The sequence below is a fragment of the Cryptotermes secundus genome, unplaced genomic scaffold, assembly GCF_002891405.2.
Source record: "Cryptotermes secundus unplaced genomic scaffold, Csec_1.0 scaffold718, whole genome shotgun sequence".
Classification (NCBI taxonomy): Eukaryota; Metazoa; Arthropoda; class Insecta; order Blattodea; family Kalotermitidae; genus Cryptotermes; species Cryptotermes secundus.
In genome coordinates, this window is record NW_019723911.1 from 665,825 (window position 1) to 684,324 (window position 18,500).

Here is an 18,500-nt window from a genome sequence, read left to right on the forward strand (position 1 = left end):
ACGTAATGCGATACGCTCTCTGTATCGCACAACTGTTGACCAATCTTAACGGCGTCGTATGAATACGTATGGGGTTTCCGGATGAATGGTATCCAAAATAAAGCACGTGTATCTCAGGAAGCGGTTTGGAGTTCTGAGTCTTCTGAGTTGCGGATCGTGTTCTTGCTTCCAGTACAGAAGCTCACCCACAGATGGCAGCAGCCGTTTTGCTTAACTCCCCCTCTCTTCGATCCCACTGGCAGAAAGGAGCTGGGCTGCTATTGGCTACCTAACGGCGCGTTATTGGACGTCTGCACAGTGAGAACACCGACACACTATACAGTACACCGGTTGCAGGGACCGTGCGAAGTTCGAATTTCAGCGTGCGTTTCAAAGTGTAGTGTGTTAATAATTTCATATATGAGTGAGGGGCTGTTGAGTTGTGTTGCATTTATTTTATTAGTAGAAATAATAAAATCGAAGTGTTGCTGTGTGACGACACGTAAATAAGTTTTATATCAGTATATTTTATTTACTAAATTTGAAGAAATACACATATGTTACAAGTTATGGCGAACTGACAACAGTGGATTGGTTGTCAGCTACAGGCTGGAGTGACACAACCACCACTGCTTTATCATCATTTTCATCGGGCTCTGGTTTGCCTGGAGATGATAATTTCCAAGGATCTGTTTCTGCTGGGTGACCAAGATTACCTGCGGCTCCCTAAGGACGAAAAGCGAGTCATGGTTCGTCCTGTCACCAAGATTCAGAGGTCAGTGTATTAATGTCATTTGTCGTGTGTCGCCATCGCATGCCCCTTTTAACTGTCAAGTTGAAACAACATTTTACAACACGGTGACCATTATTTTTGAGGTTGTTCATCGCACATTTAATCATCAAACCTTCTCTTTGCAAAATTCACAGACATGAAGGTAATTAATCTTATGTGCGAAACATCATCATGATAATCAAATCAATAGATGAATGAATGTATAAGGGGTGGGCCTTCTTGGCCCTTGCACCGCGACCACAGTGATCTATTGTGCCTAAATCAATAGATCGTCGGCACATAACCTAACGTAATAAGAAACGCATAAAAAATTTTATTTAATAAAACTGAAAAGATGAACCCGGAATATTTAGTGCAGAATAGATGATAATATTAATATGGTTATTAAGGAAGTGGGGTATAAAGGTGTGGGTTGGAATCATCTGCTTAAGAATATAGATAATTAGCTGAATCTTGTGAACCCCAATGAGTCGTCGAATTCCTTAAGAGGCGGGGGATTTCCAGGGAAGCCGAGAGGCATATAATTTAAATTCTCAAGAGGAACCCCGTTCTAACTTAAAACTTCTGATAGTAAAGAGTGTAACTGTGTAAAATTTGCCATCGAACGAAAAGAAAGTGGTGTACGTAAATGGTTGCTCTACTGTCAAATTAGGCGTCTAGGCCGACGGAGACGCCGTCAGATCCTCATAACACATCCCTACGTTCAGGGCCAGAACCTCTAAAGTATACAGACGTATGTGTATGCTGTTTCATCCAGACCAGGACATTAATTATAGTTTCCTGGTTCATCCCTCCCCCAAGGCCTCTGACAGTTGTCCGTGACGTGTTTATCTCGTCTCCCTTACCGAGCTAAAGGTCACTTGTCCCATTCAAATGTCAGAATATATGTTCCATGTTGTAAGGGTTTTTTTAATATGAATTTCAAGAATTCCAAGCATTTTATAGAGCCTGAAGGTTCATTACCGTGTTCACAAGAGCCTTCCACTGGTCCCTATCCTGAGCCAGATCAATCCAATCCACACCATCCCATCTTATCTCTCTAACATCCATTTTAATATTGTCCACCCACCTACGCCTTGGTCTTCCAGGTGGTCCCTGTCCTGGCCTTCCCACCAGTATCCTATATGCATTCCTTTTCACCTCTATTCGTGCTACATGCCCAGCCCACCTCACCCACCTTGACTTGAGCATTCTAATTATCAGGGCCCGGATTTTGATGACCTGAAAATATTTAAAAAAATGACTGAAAAAATCCAGAAAAATTACCTAAAATATGACCCAAAAATGTAATATGCAGGGCCCGGATTTTTATGACCTGAATATATTAAAAAAATACCGAAAAAATCTAGAAAAATAACCTAAAGAGAAAAGAAAGAACACTTCGCTTCCATGTTATTCACTTTTCAGAAAACATATGGAGAAAATTCCCTAAAATGGCAAAAATGACAAGAAATACGCTTAAAAGTCCAAAATTTTACGAAAAAATTACCCCCAAATTGAAAAAATGACCTTAAACCTAAAAAGTAAAAAAATGACAAAAAAAAATTACCTATAAAATTTACATTTCTGTAACCAGCAGCTCATATCCGAGATTTATATATTTAAGAGCATCACATAGGATACAAGGAAAAAAACTTGACATGTCGTGAAAATCCGGGCCCTGCTAATTATACTTGGAGAAGAGTACAAGTTATGAAGCTCCTCATTGTGCAGTTTTTATAAGAATAGCAATCTGTAATTGATGAAAGAAAATGTATAATTCGTAAGGAAGAGTAGGAGATGTAAATGTGAACTAGTTTTCAGATCTCGCTGTTAATTGGAGGCGAGAGTTCAGCTCCTTCCACATTTATTCGCGGTATAAACCTCTCTTCATCCGTACTCGTGTGTTAAAAGGCGGATTGGGCGTTCTCAAACTTTCTGATACCACTTAAGATAATACTTAAATTTATGCAAACCCTCCCCCCATGTCTGGTGATCAGCAAAAAGTGCAGTTCTGTACATTGTAGCAGGTTTTTATGATGCTGTACACTGACTTCACGAACATAAATACCTTTACAACCTCTTTGTACCTGCAGTAAACCACAGAGAGGTCTTGCACATTCACAGATAAAAGAAAAAGAGAGAAAATGGCGGAATGTTTCACTAGCTACAGCTTATTTCTCCAGAAGGAGAGCTATTAAATCTTATTAAACGTACCAAAACTGTGGATAGACAAATCTTTACTTTAAATTAGTGTCGAGAAATTGGGATTGGCACTACCCACACTATGAGCAACCTGCACAATGTATAACATTTCTGATGCAGAAAATAATACTCTCGTTTTCTCTCAAACACTCGCTCATTCTTTCAAAACTACAAATTTGACTAAATGTAGAACTTATGTGAGTGAAATTCGGTCTGTCACGCTGCGGAAAGAAAACTTATATTAGCACAGGGCGTTCAGTAGAAGGTCTGGATCTAACAGAAAGGAAACAATATTTGGATGGTAAAAATAAACATTGAGGACCTTCATGGTATGTACTCTTCTTTGAATGTTATTAGTGTCATGAAGTCAAGGAGGATGAAATTGGTGGGGAGTGTAGCATGCGTAGGAGAAATGACAAATGTTTGTCTGAAACCATGGAGTGAAGAGACCACTCAGCTTAGAGGAGAAGGCAATAGTAGAAGAGATATTAAGGAGATAGAACTGGATCGAGCTGGCATAGGTTAGCTTCCAATGACTTTTGTAAATCAGGCAATGAAGTATTGGCTTGTATACAGACAGGGAATTTCTTGAGTGTCGAGTGAATATCAAAGTTTTCAAGAGGGGCTCTGCTCTGTCGAGTTAACTTAAAAAGAAAGGCACTGAAGTTCACATTTCTGATTGCCTTTTCCACGCCTTCAGCCGCCATACTCTGTTTACTGAATGTTAGTGAGACGATTTGAAGTCTATTACCTACGTAAAATTACTGGCTACGAAATGGACGGTCGGATTTTGGATCCCGGTAGGGACAGGAATGACACTGCATACCAAGTGATCTGCCCAATGCGTGCATCGCAAGCCCCTCACCAGAGAGTGAAGCGGCTTAGTGCATGAAGATAGCCACTGACCTCCATCGAGCGCTGAACTTAAGGATGCCGTCTCCCTGTGTCTTAATCAGTGGGTACTCAGCCACAGAAATAGTTCTGAAATCCACCTTTAACTGCCTCCGTCTAGTGCGGTGGTTAAGACCTCGCGACGCTGTATTACCGCGTCGTCGTGACGATTAATTAAACTTTATCTTATTTTACGGCCGTGCTAGATTAACAATGATTGAAGAATCGAGAGGGAAGGGCCGCTATTTTAATCCCTTAACGAAAATTGGTTTCTATGTGTGTTGCCTATTTCAGTCACGCAGTAGCGTAGTTGGTTGAGGGGCTAGGCTACAAGCCGGAAGGTCACGGGTTCAAGTCCCGATGAGGTCATTGGATTTTTTATTTTCAGTTGACCTAATCCTTCCAGCCGCACTAGGCCCTGGGGTTACTCAGCCTCAAACAGAAATGAGTACCAGGAATTAATTAAATGATTTTCCTGGGGAGTAAAGCGCGGCCGGCGCGTAAGGCTGACAACCTTACCGCCATCTATGAGCCGATTGTCTAGATAATGTGGGACCCTCAACGTCTCACAACCCTATGAGCCTTCACGGCCTTGTACAGGGATAGCTTTACTTTTTTACTTTTTACTTACTGCCTATTTCAGTATTAGAAAAGTTGCATATGCCCACAGAGTTGTGTGCTTCGTGTGGTTTTGGGACCAAACGTTTGGATTTCTGGACAGTATTGATCGTTTTTCTTTGTAATGGAGACAGAGGCGGTTCCCTGTGGATTAGGAATTTAATGTTTAAATATAATTTCAATTAATTTCGCTCCTCTTAATGTTAAAATGTTTGCCCGAAATTATGGAGGCTAGGAGTGTGGACCTAACGAGGAGCTTCGCAATATGTGCTTGTCGTCAGAAATTACTAGACTAGATCGTGCCAGATTATATGGGAGAAGTGCGTAGCGCCCACGAAAGAGAACCATGTACGAAGTTTTGATACAAAACTCGGAATGGGATAAATTGGAAGATTCCGTGAATGGAAGGAAACATTAAAATATATCTAAAAAGTGGGATGGGAGGCGTAGACATTGCCAGCATTCATTTGAAGGGTTGGAACCCCATTTCTAGGAGGTACAGCCAGACAAATTACCTAGAAATTTACGTTCAAGTTTTGTAAGACTATTTTTATTGATCGACCTAAAGTTCAGAACAGAGGAATACATTTTAAAAATATTTTTATTTGTTATTAATATTTAGTATATTTCCTTATTTTATTCAATTATAACTTTCTCTAAAACCACCTCCGTGGTCTCCCGGTCAGAGCTCCTGGCTACAGATCCAGAGGTTCGGGTTTGATTCCCGGCGCTACCAAATTTTCTAAGAAGTAGTGTGTCTGGAACGGGGTCCACGAAGCCTCGTGAGGATAACTGAGGATATATTTCAAGGAAATAGCGGCTCAAGTCTAGAACATCGAATTTAACGGCCGTGGAGATTCAATGCGCTGACCACGCGACACCCTCTATCCGCTAAATTTGGCACTAACTTCGCCGACAAACGGTGGTCGATCGGTCGTTATAGTTCTCTTGGTGATTCAAAACGACGGAGTCTAATTCCGGTGTGGGGGAAGATGCCTGGTTTGCCTTCTCCGCGTCTCACACCCCCACAGCGCCCATAATGGGAGGATGTGGACTACATCCATCTGGACGAGGATAGCGAACACAGTAATGAAACTTCGGGTTCCATAAATGCTGGAAATTTGTTCACTATCTGAACAACTATTAGCTTGACAGGAAGAATTCTGGAAATATGTAGGTAGGCAGTTACTGTAAGCCTTACCCGGGCTCTCAAGACGTGAGCCCTTTCCAGCACTTCCCCCTATAATCTCATCACTTTGTACTGCCGAATTGAACGTCGGCCTGCAAAGCGAACAGAAAATTCCCGTGAAAAGGGGTTCATCTGATTATTGTCTGCTGTAATGAGACATATAACATGCATGTCCAATGAAGCTTACAATAGATCAGTACAATTGCTTAATACATTCCTAACATGTCATTCTCAAGTCACTAAATAATGAACTCCAAGAAGCAAAGGCCTTTTCAAACCCTTACTCCCTCAGCTGCTCAAGCAATTCCCCGCCCTTTCAGAATCCCAGTATTAACCCCTCGAAGCATGAAATCCATCTACGTAAAGCGAGAAATTAGGTTCTTATGGCCGACTGGAGATCAGTGTTCCTGGATATAAAGCCGTGTACTGTGGTAGAGTAAAGGACCTTAAATCTAATGTTGTATTTTAGCGTCCTGTTGCACTGATTTAAGTCCATGATTTATTTAATCCGTCTTGCAGTGCATACACTCATTTATCTCCTTCTCTCCCTCGCACTACATGTTTCGGCATAATAATGCCATCTTCAGGTGCTTACTTATCCACGTCAAACCAGTTCATTGCATGCCATGTTCACACATTAAAATAACTAAAATATGTATCTATCATATACATTGTCAAACGTTAAAAATATTAAAATTGTTCAGGATTGACGTGGATAAGTAAGCACCTGAAGATGGCATTATTATGCCGAAACATGTAGTGCGAGGGAGAGAAGGAGATAAATGAGTGTATGCACTGCAAGACGGATTAAATAAATCATGGACCTTAAATCCCTGGAGACAGTAATCTTCAGCTAAATAATATTTAAAAATGTAGCGCCTGTCTCCAAAGAAATCACAGTGCATCTCCATTACAAGTTTCTTTCGGCTCTTCATTGACGTAATCGCTGTTTATTCCGAGAATTATAGGAAGCACATAGATACGCTCTCTGAATAAAATTGTGTTTATAATGTTCAAAGAGGTGGTATATATAATTAAAGCAAGTGTCACGTAACTTCGAACAAGGCCAAGAGTAACCTTGAATGCGCAGGAGAAAAATTTCAGACAAGGGGGTGGGTTCGAGGGTGTGAGAAGTGACAGGCGGCCAGTTGTACACAACTCTGCAGGCAAAGCAAGTCATGAAACCCACTGATCTCTGGGTTTCTTCATTTTGTAGGCTACACAATGGCGTAGACTTAAACCCTCCGCTAGCCTCTGCAGGCAAAGCCACTACTGATATCACACGCACATGACACGCAAGATAAGGATTTGCTACGATTAAGCTATATGAGTTATGTCTGCAGTTTTCCTATTAAAACAATTTAATCAGGTGACACTCTTTTTCACTTAAGAGGCTATACAAGGTAAAATCAAATCGAAAAGTGAACATAAATGGTTAGTAAGCAAGGATTCGGAAGGAAGTGATCGTGGCGAAACTTTCCTGCCATTATGTTAAAGGGACTGATGTATACCGCGAAAATATTAAGAAGAGGAGCCGGTCTCGGAGTCGGGAATCGAACACTGAACATTGTGAACTGAATGAAATGCTAATCATTGGACCGAGAATTTTTGGGTTACCAACCTCCGTCACACGATCTCCCAAATGTTACGCCTACGTAAATTCACACGATAAAACTGCAAGTTTGGGCTATATTCCGTCATTAAGCTGCTCAGAATCTGTTTTGCGTATTTCGCTCTTCAGAATGTCACATAAATTAGCATTCATTATGGTAATAGCTGAAGAACAAGTAGCAACAGCAGTCTTAGCAGTAGTAGTGCTGGTAGTAGTAGTGGTAGTGGAAGTGGCAGTGTCAGTGAAAGTAGTATTGGCAGTGGCAGTGGCAGTGACAGTGGAAGTAGCATTGGCAGTGACAGTGGAAGTAATAGTGGAAGTGGAAGTTGTAGTGGCAGTGGAAGTAACAGTGACAGTGGATGTAGTAGTGGCAGTGGAAGTAGTAGTGGCAGTGAAAGTAGCAGTGACAGTGGATGTGGTAGTGGCAGTGAAAATGAATGTAGTAGTATCAGTGGAAGTAGTAGTGNGTCTACGCCATTGTGTAGCCTACAAAATGAAGGAACCCAGAGGTCAGTGGGTTTCATGACTTGCTTTGCCTGCAGAGGCTAGCGGAGGGTTTAAGTCTACGCCATTGTGTAGCCTACAAAATGAAGGAACCCAGAGGTCAGTGGGTTTCATGACTTGCTTTGCCTGCAGAGGCTAGCGGAGGGTTTAAGTCTACGCCATTGTGTAGCCTACAAAATGAAGGAACCCAGAGGTCAGTGGGTTTCATGACTTGCTTTGCCTGCAGAGGCTAGCGGAGGGTTTAAGTCTACGCCATTGTGTAGCCTACAAAATGAAGGAACCCAGAGGTCAGTGGGTTTCATGACTTGCTTTGCCTGCAGAGGCTAGCGGAGGGTTTAAGTCTACGCCATTGTGTAGCCTACAAAATGAAGGAACCCAGAGGTCAGTGGGTTTCATGACTTGCTTTGCCTGCAGAGGCTAGCGGAGGGTTTAAGTCTACGCCATTGTGTAGCCTACAAAATGAAGGAACCCAGAGGTCAGTGGGTTTCATGACTTGCTTTGCCTGCAGAGGCTAGCGGAGGGTTTAAGTCTACGCCATTGTGTAGCCTACAAAATGAAGGAACCCAGAGGTCAGTGGGTTTCATGACTTGCTTTGCCTGCAGAGGCTAGCGGAGGGTTTAAGTCTACGCCATTGTGTAGCCTACAAAATGAAGGAACCCAGAGGTCAGTGGGTTTCATGACTTGCTTTGCCTGCAGAGGCTAAGGGAGGGTTTAAGTCTACGCCATTGTGTAGCCTACAAAATGAAGGAACCCAGAGGTCAGTGGGTTTCATGACTTGCTTTGCCTGCAGAGGCTAGCGGAGGGTTTAAGTCTACGCCATTGTGTAGCCTACAAAATGAAGGAACCCAGAGGTCAGTGGGTTTCATGACTTGCTTTGCCTGCAGAGGCTAGCGGAGGGTTTAAGTCTACGCCATTGTGTAGCCTACAAAATGAAGGAACCCAGAGGTCAGTGGGTTTCATGACTTACTTTGCTTGAACTGCCTTCTACTCCAATTATGGGAGGTCTGTCCTACGAAACGTGGTTAAACTTCTACCAGACGACATGGCGTCATGTTCCGGAATAGAGTAATATACTTTTTAGGATGATCAGATTTTCTGGGCATACGGAATCTGGTTGAAATCGGATGATAGCAGACATTTAACTTGAATATCTTTATATGTTTCTGCGCCAGTATCCCTAATTATTTATGCATCGGAGTGACAGATGTAGAGAGAAGTGAAACATATTTAATGCCCACTTCACATTTGCGCGAGTCTTATAATTTTTCAGGCAATTAAAAAATCAAGCAACTCGCCAAGATGATTACATTGTGTGTTCATTTCCTTATTTTATATTTTTTAAAATGTGTAGTTAAGTTTTAGCGGGGAGCCGGGATAGAGACTGGTTAGGCTGGACTTCCGAGGGTTTGGAGTTCGAGTCTCGGTAAGGGCAAGATTTTTCTCCTCCAGTTCATCCAGATCGGTTCTGGGGCCCACCCAGGCTCCCAGCCAGTGATTACGGAGGTTCTTTCCCCGGGGTTAAAGCGTTCGGGCCATAAAGTTGAGCACTCACACGCAATTAGTACCGAGGTCAAGAATACATGGATCTGTACATCCACCCCCCATACATCTTCATGGCGTAGTGCTACTTAGTTAAGCGAAGGGACAATTTCACCTTTTAGCGAGCAGACTGGTGAAACAGTAGACTTGTATTTGCGTGTTAGTGGGACCGCCTGCTGTTTTGACTGTGAAGTTGGCTAAGTAATATTTACAAAATGGATTCGTATTATTTGGGAACTAGTGCGTCGTGTAGACCAGCTCCTTATTTACCGAACGTTATAACGAATGGCACACATACTAACCACTCTGTTTTAGAAATGACAGCTGTGACAGAGAAAGTAGAAAAGAGGAAGTTAACCTCATGCTGCTAAGTGACTGGTCTCAATGAGCAGCCTCTGTTCGCTAGTGGGACTCAGTACGCGTGTACCTAATTATGAGAAGATGCAAGAGGAACTGCTCCCATTCAACTGCCTCAGTTTGTTTTGTGTTGTCTGCAAGATCTACACAATATAAACCAGTCACTCTACATTTATTGACCCATTTATGTGTATAGTTTTCATAGAAATTCTAAGTTCAGTTTGCTATATACACGTATAGCCACAATATAAAAATTTCAAATCACCACGTTTACTTTATAAGTAACCAACTGATTGACTGACTGGCTGGCTGGCTGGCTGAATGACTTACCTACTGCCTGACTATCGGGCTGATTGTCTGTTTGACTGTATGACTGGCTGACTGGCTGACCAACTAATTAACTAATTAAAAAAACACCAGAACCTCTTTTCAGAAAATGATAATCTCTCAAGGATTATCTTCCCCGCTTTTTATGGAACGCGAGGACTGATTTCGTGTTCACAGTTTGTATCTTTTAACACAGGAGAAAATGATTCATACAACATATGTGATTGACTTTCTGATCGGCGCGGGGCTGAGAATTCAATGAAACTTTAATAGAGGCAACTGTGAAGTAATGCATTGAGGTGTAAGGAAGGCAGATGATGGGAAACGGGGCGTTTGAAGTTATGATCAGAAGACTGAAGTTAAGCAGAATCTTTAGAACGCTTAATCGACATTTCTATAACAGCACTGGGTGGGCTGAAATAGGTGCAGTTTCATGTTAACATTGGAGAGGGTGCATGTGAAGTTTTGGGTGTACCGTCCAAGTTGGATATAAATACAGCATTTTCTCTAGAGCCGAGGAAAATCACGGAAATCCTTGACCAATTTGACAGGTTGCTGGACCTGAGGGGTGCATACTGACTTCTAGCCCGCAGCCCTGCACCTAAATACACAATCCCAACTTTAGTCTCTACTCGGCTGCTTTGAAATGTCTACAGATTTGTTTACAGAAGTTCGTTTCACGTGTGAAATTATAATGACTAACACAGTAACTGCTGGAGATATTTACGGAAATATAGTCGGTTTTATACCAGCAGTTTTTAAATAGGCAACCTATGTAAGCGGATGACAGAACAGAGGAGAACGGAGCAGAGCTGAGAGCAGAAGAAACCAGCTCAGCTAAGAACCAGAAGACGACAGACTAGCCAGGTGCATCGCATGGAAGACGTTATTTGAGAGTGACTGTACTCGTATTAGTAATTACAAACAACTTATCCGATAAATAGCTTCACCTAATCCGGAATCCATTAATTTCTTGTCGCGTTACCAGAATACGTGATATTATTATTGTTATTGGTAACGTTTTAAAATATGTCTCAAAGGTTTACTAATATTTTATGTGGTTTATCGCTCATCCAGGCAATGAAATACCGTGTATAATTTGGACTCAAACTAGACTTGTGTTCAGGAGGTGCAAGGTTCAGATCTCAGCCGGAACACCGCCAATCCTGAGTTTTTATGATATCCTTCATTACCTCCAGATAAATTCCGCTTCCTTACAAGTCTCTTCCTGTTCACCATTCATTAGTTATCCCTGCATCCAAATCGGCGATCGAAGAACCAGCGTGAGCAGGTGGATAGCGGATTTTCATACACTGAAGATGGAGGCGATACGTTCCTCCGAAACGTCTGTTTACACAATACCTACACAGCACCATATCCCAGAAGACGACATTCTTCTTAAAATTTTCCGGACTTATGTCGATATGGACATTTTCTTGTTTTGGCATGTGGAACTCGTTCAGTTACCCTCTGTATAGCGTGTTTACTGATAGCTTGTTAAGTAGCCCACAAAATTTCTAAAGGCGCGTCCACATTACTCGTGCTCGCCAGGCTTGTGCTCGTCTGGCTTTTACTTGTGCCCGTAAATCTTCGTCCACACTACTTCAGTTGCTCGCCAGGTTTCGGCGCGTGAGGATCCGTATATTTTTACTCGTAGTGTGTATAGGCTGCAGTCGTATTTTAATTTATTGGCTATAGTTTTTAAAATTAAAAATTAAAAATTTGCTTGTCTCGTGAGTTGTCATATCGTCCACATTACTCGCGAGCAGTCACACGAGCACGAGTAATGTGGACGCGCCTTAACATCTTGCTCGTCTCACCGTTGCTTCAAGTTTCTGGTTTGATTCAGAGTAGGCACTGATCCATGTGACCTATGGGCTGAATGCCGCACCCCCAAAATTCTGGTTGCCCTTAATAAGATTTCCAGTCAATCTGTTCTTTCAGTATTTGTGGCGTGGTGAATTTAAGATAGCACATTTCAAGAGTTTTTTACTTGGGAACAGAGTTTTAAGTAAAGAGAAGCTCCTCTATAAGATGAGGCTCTCACAGCTGTTGTTCAGGCATAACGGTGCTGTATCCCAGAAGACAGAGACTGATACAAGTTCTATGTAGGAAGACTGCTAAACAGATTTCACGTAAATATTTGCTTGTATATTATTTACCCTTGGCGTGCCGAGAGGTTACGTATCTTACAAGCAGGAATCACGACGCAGAGATTTATCATTGGTGGGACCAATCAATCAATCAGTCAATTCATTTACTCCATTCTGGAGCATAAGGGCTTCCACTAAGCATCTCCAATGGACTCAGTTCCCAGCCAGGCTCTAGACCTATCTCCAGATCTTTCCTGCTTTTCGAGCCTCTTCTTGGTCTGCCTCTCCTTCGCTGCCCCTGGGGATTCCAGTCCAGGGCTTGCCTCTCCATTGCTCTCTGATCATTGGTGGGACCGTATTGTCCTAATTATGGGATTTCGCTATGTTCACTGTCTACCCGCTTTTCACGTAATATGTTTGATAATCCTTTGTTGTGATTTTTATTAACGACTTTCCTGTCTGTTTGTATACAGTATTTTTTAATATCCTGCCTGCTTTATTTTGTAATGTCTGCAAATTATTTATATGAGTTTCAGCATCATAGCCACAGGCCTGGAATCCTACGTCAGTACCGACAGGAACAATGAATTATACATGATTAATGCTGGAGTTCCGGATCAGTGGTCGACAATTTATTTAATATAAAGTACAGTTGTCTTAATCTGCAGTTTGCTTTAAGTAGAAGGCAGAATATGCTCGCCTTGTATGCTAATCTTGAATCTGGTGTCACGGTTGAGTTATATTTTGTTAAAAATCTTTATTAAACGAATATTTGGACGCGCCATAGCTCAAGCGGTTAGTCACTGGCTTCCCATCGCGGCAGCCCGGGTTCGATCCCGGGTCTGGTCAAGTGGGATTTGTGGTGGACAAAGTGGCGCTGGGGCAGGTTTTCTCCGAGTACTTAGATTTCCCCTGCCAATCTTCATTCCACCAATTGGTCCACAGTCACCCTCACCTATCATCTGGGGCTGGTACAATAGGCCAGAAGCGGCCGCAGTACAAGGGACTTAGTCCCACCCCACTAGCATTAAAAAAAATTAATATTTCGACCATAGTTGCTTAATGTTTTATCAAAAAGAAGAGCAGCACACATATTAATATTAATTTTCTTGTCTATTTCATGTTTTATACTCAGGCCCTAACAGAGAGGATCCGATGACGCTACGAAGTGTTGAAATTTGTCCCCACTCTTGCCAGTGCGTAGAGTAGCCACGGCGTCGATTTACCTTGTAATCATTTGAGATGTAGTACTATGTGGTCCGTATATGATTAGGTCTACTAACGTTTCGGAGGAATATACTGCCTCCAGCATCATTGTATATTCACAGTTTTCACCGAGGTAACCTTTATTTTGTCGACTGCTGGGTTATGATACCGTATAACCTGGCAGACTTTTACTAATATTTCGGTATTGCTTTCGTTTTCAAGACAGAGCGATCGGAAAATCAGCGTTTGATTTCCAGCTGTGGCGGATATTATATTCACAACCGCTCCAAGATCGTTTCTGGAGCCAACCCAGGCACCTATCCAATTAGTACCGGGGGTTCTTTCCCTGGAGGTAAAGCGGCTGGGGCGTGAAGCTAATCATTGACCTCCATCTGGTCCCTAGGTTAAAAATTCGTGGAGCTGAAACTCCATTCGCCATAAGCGTTCATGGCGTACTGCTTAACTAAGCAAAGGAACAATTTTAACTTTACGATTTAACGATGTAGAATTTGAACCACATCTGGCAGGGGTGTCCCATTGGAATAGCATAGGGAACCCGATCAGGAGTCGGAAACATCTGATAATTTAACAACGCCCTTTCAGCTACATAAGGTACACAGTGCCCAATGGTGACATGGCATTGAATTATGGCTTGTAAGGGTATGGGAAGAAGTGGTTGTGGTCTATTTAAAGACATCCCAGACGTAACTTGGACCAATTGAGGAAACTTATGAAATCTGAGACAGTAATATCATTTCGAGGTTCCAATTGAAACTAAGTCAGCGATGCGTAACACTTGGAAGTCGACAGTATGTCTGGAGAATACGTAATCTACGTAAAAACTCAGTTCGTACTTCACAGAAAACATTCGTCTCCGTTACAAAAACCTATTCCTGTGTTCAGACAAACAATCACTGCTTGTCCAGAGAATCATATGAAATACATAAATATGCTGTATGAGAAAAATACCAAGAATTTGAACGTTTAAGAATTGATGACGATTACCAATAACTTTGCCCAAACACGTGTTTCTCCATAAGAATCTGAAAAAAACAAATATAATCAGACAGCCAGTGACTAACAGCCAAACAGGGTAGAATAAAAGGAAAAATTGCTAACCCTCTGTAGTACAGTGCTTACATTATGTACTACCCACTTTAATGTTTAGAAACTCCATATTTTGCCCTGTGGGGCACGCGGTAGCGTAGTTGGTTGAGGCACTACGCTGCAAACCGGAAGGTCGCGGGATCGAATCCCGATGAGGTCATTTGATTCTTTTCAATTTACCTAATCCTTCCAGCCGCATTATGACCCTGGGATCGACTCAGCTTCTAAAAGAAATGTGTACCATGAATGTTCTTGGAATATTCTTCGGGGTAAAGGGCGGCCGGCGCGTAAGGCTGACAACTTTACCACCATTTATGAGCCGATTGTCTAGAAAATGTGGGAGCCTCAACACCTCACAACCCTATGGGCCTCCACGGCCTGTTACAGAGCTTTATTTTACTTACTTTTTATATTTTGATCACAGTGCATTCATGTGTTTCTTATAAATCTTAGGATAAAATGCTGTTATTTCCGCACGCAGCATTAACTGGTTTATTTTTGTAATGGTGACACATCGTGTCCTCTGTGCGTAGGAACTGAAATGTTACGTATTATGCAAACTGGAATAGTGAGCACTGCCAGGGAACCTTCGAGACAGGAAACATTTCTGTCCGAACATAAGGAGTAATGTCTCCCACTATTCCACCCCTCCTGCAGATAGCTGCAGCTTCAGCTATCTGTTTTCGCACGCATCTCAACCACCCTGAAGATGGAGGCGATATGTTCCTCCGAAACGTTGGTTAAAACCAAGAATACACGGCGCCAGATCCCAGAAGATGACTGACTTTCTTCATAGTCATCGTCGCGAAAACCTCAAAACTTACATAGCCTTATCTACTGTTCATAGGCTTCTCGGCAAAAATTCGGAATAAACGTAACACATTTTGGTTTTGTGTACTGGGTCGTCGATAGGAAACAGAAAGTTACGTTTTGTATATGAAATGGCTTTACAGATAAGATTTTTAGCTACCAGGATAACCGGACTGCAATATGAAAACCATCCTCATGACGTAAATCCTAGGGCAAGCGTATTCAGGCGGACAGAGGTCTAAATACGCCGCCTGTTGTTCTCCCGGGCGATGCCCCCGGTACGACTTGTGATAAGTATCGGTAGTGTCGTCACAGGCACTCTCATAAAAAGGCCGTGTCGTGATTCGAAGTTCAATTACTAAACCGTCAATATATATGTATATCTCTTTTTCCACGTACGCTGCTAGTCGTCTTGGAAGTCCCCATGCTGAAATCATTTTTATCTTCTTGTTCTAAGAATCTGTAAGATAAGTGATTGAGTCTGATTAAACTATCACGAACTAGACCCCATTACGCAGGATGTATCTAAGAAAACTGATAGTCGCTCTCCAGGTCAATAAATTCCCCGTCTTTTATGGAACCCAGAGGTTCAGAGGGATCCACCACCAGCATCTAATACGAGCTACGTGAATCCAGTTCACATCCTCACAAGTTATTTTTTATGATATTTTTAATATTATCCTTTCATAAACACCTACTTCGGATTTTCCGACTAAAATTTTATATGAATTTATGACTTCTTCCATGCGTGACAAGTATAATATTGATCTTATTTGTTAATAATAATATTAAGTGAAGCAAGTTAGTAATGTTACATTTTTCTGGGTTGTGAAATGTATTTTTGTGGATATATATATCAGCGTTTCGGAGGAAGCTGCTGCTGCCATCTTCAGAATATGCGATGAAGTATTGTGTGAAAATTGATGCAGCAGATTCATCCGAATGTTGCTGCATATCTACCAAAGTACACGGCGTCACATCCGAGAAGATCGCCATGAGACCCACAGGTTACACGAGATTCTCTTGCAATTTCCCTCAGTCTTGTGTTACTTCCTGTGTCTTTGGTCTAAATATTCTCCCCAGCACCCTGTCTCAGACATCCTCAGCGTGGGAGAACAAGTTGCACACCCACTGACGTACTATGTAATAATGTAGACCGATAACATAAAGCAGTTGAACGCCTCACGAAATTGTACCGCTCGAACTGCGGGATTATGAGGTCGAATTGCGAATGTTTCTCGTAAAGTTGACCGCCTCTGTGGTCTAGTGGTCAGAGTTCGTGGCTACAGATCCAGAGGTCCTACCAGATTTTCTGAGAAGTGGTTGGTCTGGAACGGGGTCCGCTAAGCCTCACAAGGATAATTGAGGAGCTATTTCAAGGAAATAGCGGCTCCGGTCTAGAAAACCGAAATTAACGGCCGTGGGGATTCGTTGCGCTGACCACGTGACATCCTCTATCCAAAACAGTTGGCACTAACTTCGCCGACAAGCGGTGGTCGCTCGGTCTGTATAGTTCGCTTGCGGACTACAGGCCACGGAGTTTCTTTCCTCGTAAAGCTGCCTCCTCACACAAGTAATATAGGATAGTAGTGTTATGGTAAAACTCGTTCTCCAGATTTTGACGGATATGCAATTTTTGATCATTCCAGAATAAAATAAGTTATTTTTTGGGTAGCAGTCTGCTTGTCTTTGTGCATGTGTGTGTGCGTGCGTGTGTGTATACGGACGTATAGATGAATGATTGGCGTCTAGCAGAGCCTGAACAGTTGGACGGATTTTACTGATATTTGGTATTTAATAATTTATCCGTCACGGGTCTGCGTCAGGTGAATATGAGGATTCTACGTGCAAAAATAGAGGCCCCTTAGATGGGTCCCCAGGAAACATGATAGCGATTTTCACGGGAATGGCTCCAATGACATTGATAGATTTCAGCAAGTTACGGAAACCATCTCCACAAATAAAAGTGTATAGTTCATATCATCGGGAAAATAACGGAAAGCGCTACAAGGGTCCATGAACGAAATGTCGATTTTGTGGGGCAGGAGTTACTAGTCGGATGGATTCAATTGTTGTTCGGTATTCAGTAAGCAGCAGTTGACTTTGTTCCTAAGGCAACTTATTTAAGGACAATCGCATTGAGGAAGCAAGTGCATTGTCTGCACCGATTTTGTTGTTGAGGAACCATCCTCTAACAGTCCGACACATCTGAGCGCGCCGAGTAGCCTCAGCGTTTTGGACTGACTCTCGGGATATGTTCGGTTCGAGTCTGGAGCCGGGATAGCGCAGTCGGTACAGCGACTAACTACAGGCTGAACTGCCAAAGGGTCGGGATTCGAGTCCTGGTAGCGGCAGGATTTTTCTCCTCTCCATGCCATACAAACCGGTTCTGAGGCCCGCCCAGCCTCCTATCCGATGGATATGGGGTTCTATTTTCCCAGAATTAAAACGGCCGGGGCGTGAAGCTGACCAATCACCTCCAACTAGTGCCGAGGTCAAGACTGTGTGGATCTTTACATCCACTCCCCCATACGCCCTCATGGCGTAGTGCTTAATTATCACAGGGACAACTTTACCTCGATGCGAATATCGGCTGGGACACAGCCGGATGCTAGGATAGTACAACCGCTGCTTATTTCCACACCGTTCAGTCTCAGCCCTTCATTGGTAGCTACGGAGTGTAGAAACTGACAGCATCGCGCACAAAGAACACGGGAGTGTAGACAGCCTCTGTACCGAACGAATTGAAGTTTGGGCATCAATTATTAACGTGACCTGGCGGTTCCTGCAGTGCTTCCGTATATAAACAGAAGGATTATCCGTCGGTTTGTCCGAATTGTACTGGGAATCTGCCCAAATTACCTGATCCAGTAGTCACGGCGGCATGACGCCTCCGCAGGTTGCAGATGGAGAGACAGCTTCTAAGCAAGCCTGTGGAGGGCAGATGCCTACGGAAGGCGAAGGCGGGGTGATTCTCTGGCACAGGGATTCGGCGTGCGTCTAGTTGTTACGACATATTATGTCTTGCAACTAATTAACTCTATGGAGATGAGCCCTTCTTGAGAAGCCGCCGGTTATGCAGCCACTCAAGCATTTCCGAACATTTTACGGAAACCGACGGTTCATTACCGCGTTCAGAAGAGCCCTTCACTGGTCCCTATCCTGAGCCAGATCAATCCAGTCATGACACCCCATCCTAACCAAGATTCATTTTAATATTATATACCCACCTATATTTTATTCTTCCTACTGGTCTCTCTCCTTCTCTTTTTCCCATCAATATCATATATG

The 18,500-nt window shown here is 42.8% G+C and overlaps 1 protein-coding gene across 1 annotated transcript in view; it reads left to right on the forward strand.

The window, feature by feature from the left end:
* Positions 1–296: 296 nt before the first annotated feature.
* Positions 297–18,500, forward strand: part of LOC117282134 (ABC transporter G family member 22-like) — a gene marked incomplete at its 3' end in the record, with an annotated part of 372,215 nt that continues 354,011 nt past the window's right edge. Inside the window, 1 exon segment of the mRNA XM_033750564.1 lies at positions 297–754. Coding sequence (XP_033606455.1) covers positions 651–754 — 104 coding nt within the window.